Source organism: Leuciscus leuciscus (assembly GCF_965113295.1).
Source record: "Leuciscus leuciscus genome assembly, chromosome: 3".
Taxonomy (NCBI): Eukaryota; Metazoa; Chordata; class Actinopteri; order Cypriniformes; family Leuciscidae; genus Leuciscus; species Leuciscus leuciscus.
The window spans coordinates 43,379,383-43,382,841 of NC_138727.1; the positions used below are offsets into that span (position 1 = coordinate 43,379,383).

The following is a 3,459-nucleotide window of genomic DNA, read 5'->3' on the forward strand; positions in this document are numbered from 1 at the left end:
ATGCATAGCTACACAGTGGCTATGAGAGAATGAATAATAACCTATAAGTTTTAACGTCCGTTTAAATGGCAAATCTGTTGCTCTTCACCTTGCTTTTTCCTTCCTTTTTTCAAGAGGCAGTGATAAAACCCACATACACACAAGTTCTACTCTTAACCAGGTTTTTATTTTAAATACGATCCATCTCTTTGGTTCCTGTAAGCTATCTGTTAAAAATAATAATAATAATACAAATAAAATAAATAAAAACAGCTTATTGTACCAATGTTTAATAACTACTCAAAAAGCTATTTTATTTTACCTAGGCTATTTTATTACTACATTAAATGTACAAAAGACTGACGGTATTGTGCAACACACACACACAAATAGGACTATTTAAATGTATAATAAAACAAGAAAAAAACAAATTGGCCGAAATGTCATTGTTAGCTTTTGCACATGCTACATAGGCCTATATAAAAATAAATATATAGCTAATATAAACATGGCATGGCAGTATTTACCAACCACGTTTGTATGTATTTCATAGTTTTCTACATTTTATGTATGCTTTGCAAGGGTTTGTGCAATTTCGGAGCGTAAACACCCTAACGATGCAGTTCATGTCCCTCCTCCTCTTCAACGTTATTGGCTGAGAACAGTTTTGACGACATATATGAACCCAAGCCGCTCTAAAGATGTAGCTGACATGGAGATCAAACGGCGGAATTCGCCTGTTTCTACCGAGTGAATCAGGCTACGAATTGCGGGCACAACATCGACTGGGATTGGATCTTTTTCCATCCAACGCACATTGATTCCACAACGGGTGTGAAATTCAGAAAAAGGCTGTGAACTCTTCTAAAACAATAATAACCATTAGCAATGGAACTTTTCCGTGATGGATATCTGCAGTGGAAAATATAAGTGTGAGTAAATGATTTTTCAGTAGTAACTCGACTGCAGTTAGCCCACACCCGAAGCCTGTTTTGTGTATCCGTTAATGATCTGCTATATTTTCAGCGATATCTTTGTTATGGACAAATAAGTAGGACTGTATTTTTTACATTCTGTCTGAAAGCAACAAATATACTTTTTTTATGGGGAGACAGCCAGTGTTTGAATCATCAAGTCAAAGTACGCACAATCTGAGAGCCAAAGCGAACTCCGTCTGTGGTTCGCCGTAGGGTACACAAATCTGTCGCCATGAGTTTAGTTGGAGGGTTTCCCCACCACCCGGTGATGCATCATGACGGCTATTCCTTCGCTGCTGCAGCTGCTGCCAGTCGCTGTCATGAAGAACCCCCCTATTTTCATGGGTGGCTTATCAGCCATCCGGAGATGTCTCCTCCAGACTACACGATGGCACCCTCGTATAGCCCCGAATACTCAACAGGAGCCCCCGGGCTTGACCACTCGCACTACGGAGGAGTACCGGGCGCCGTTGGAATGGAACCCCGACCAGTGAAACGTAGACCCACGGCAAACCGAAAGGAGAGGCGCAGGACTCAGAGCATCAACAGCGCCTTTGCAGAACTCAGGGAATGCATTCCCAACGTGCCCGCGGATACGAAGCTGTCCAAAATCAAAACCCTTCGTTTGGCTACCAGTTATATTGCTTACCTTATGGACATTCTGGACAAAGACGAACAGAACGGCGAAGCAGAGGCCTTCAAGGCGGAATTCAAAAAGACAGACGGCAAAGAAGAAAGGCGAAAGAAGGAAATGGTAAGATCTCAATAAACTTTAAACTTTAGTTTAAATAAATATTATGTTCTAGACTTATAATTTATTACGCAAATATGTAAGTTAAAAGATAAACAGCTCTGCGATATATTAGACATAAATATAATGGAAACTTGCTTTGACTTTGATAGGCTATAGGCTACAATCTTCAATATTATTCTGTGCAAAAACTTTCTATTTTGTGAACGTTGTTGTTCCTGTGTCTTTGTTGCGTAAAAGCAATTTGCTGTCTTTACCGTATTGATGAAGTTTGGTAATTTGCAATAGGTATATAAATAATCTCTTTTGTGTTCTTTTTTCACAGAATGACGTTTTGAAAAGTTCAGGGAGCAGCAATGACAAGAAAACTAAAGGGAGAACTGGTTGGCCGCAGCATGTATGGGCATTGGAACTGAAACAATGAGACTAATGCAAAAGACACGAAATGAGGCCCTCTGAACTCATTTTAGTTGTTCTCTCACTTTATTTAATGGAATATTTATGTGCAATTTCCCGCTACGGACAGTGGATATTTGAGGAAAAACCATTCCATTTTAGAAGGAGGATACTCTCTTGGTAAGAAATTGTATGTTGCTGTCTGATATTGGGTTATCATTGTTTGTTTTCGTGTCCCATTGTGAATCAAAATGAGATATCTGCCACTAAGGAGTACGTGAAATTCTGTCTTTTTCTGCCTCTCTATCACTTTCGGTATCTATCTCTGTCTCCCTCTCTTTCTTTCTCTCCTTTAATTATGAGGAAGATTAGTCGATGTTATGATATAGTAAATGTTTTATTTGAAAATGTCATGAAGTGTTATAATGTCATTTTGTGGTCGTACAATGCTGGTGTCTGAAACCACCCAGTGCACTTCCGTCCAGAGACACGAAATTTAAATAATATTGGAGATGTAAACAATGTAATTAATTCAATAAACCACTGTGTTTTTAACGATCTTAGACCTTTTTTTTTTTGTATTGAAATGTAATTTAACTTAAAGGTGCCACTTAGTAAATTGCATACTTAAGTAGCCAATTCACAGAAGAAAAGTGCTGTTCGTGAACATAGAGTATAGAAATTAATGATACGTTTCAGAGCCTAGAGAGGCTGTTGAACGTATTTTCAATTATACTTACATTAACTTGACAGTCAAATCAAACAGCACTCACGCGATGCATACCCGGCAGCTCCTCGAGCACAAACAGAATGATTCTCACAGCCCAAACTGTGTCCCGCTTCGAGACAATTTGGCTTTTTTAAAAAGGTATTCTAGAGTTTAAAAGACGAGTTACATTTGACAAAGTTGCTGTGAGCTAAGTGTCAGCAATGTGGCTGATGTGCACAGTTTGCCTTTTGATCTACGTGCAACACTTGGATAGGCTACGCCAAAAAAATATATAGCCTAGTTAAAAATAATGTTCTTGCTAGCTATCGTCCTAATGTACAGGTAATTCATTTTTACAAGCATGCCTACAATTCGATGTAGATAAGCAACTTCAGGTAACAGCACTGTCTGTAGTTTCGTGTTATTACAATATAAAAATAAGCGATAACTATTATCATTATTATCTCAAAATGAGAATTGCATGCCAATTTCATTTGCCTACACTTGTAATACATTTGCCAGTGTACAAATGAAATTTGATTTAATCATATAATTAAATGGACAGGTTTGTTGAACAGGTGATATGCAGCAGGTGCCACAAAAGAAAAATTATAGGCTAATTTAATTAATCAAAATGATGATTTGCC

The 3,459-nt window shown here is 38.0% G+C and overlaps 1 protein-coding gene across 1 annotated transcript; it reads left to right on the forward strand.

Moving 5' to 3' along the window:
• The first annotated feature begins 659 nt into the window (after positions 1–659).
• hand2 (heart and neural crest derivatives expressed 2) lies at positions 660–2,661 on the forward strand. The gene is made up of 2 exons (XM_082164800.1): positions 660–1,710; positions 2,033–2,661. The coding sequence occupies exons 1-2, from the start codon at positions 1,189–1,191 to the stop codon at positions 2,129–2,131; spliced, it is 621 nt and encodes a 206-aa protein (XP_082020926.1). The 5' UTR covers positions 660–1,188; the 3' UTR covers positions 2,132–2,661.
• Positions 2,662–3,459: the final 798 nt, after the last annotated feature.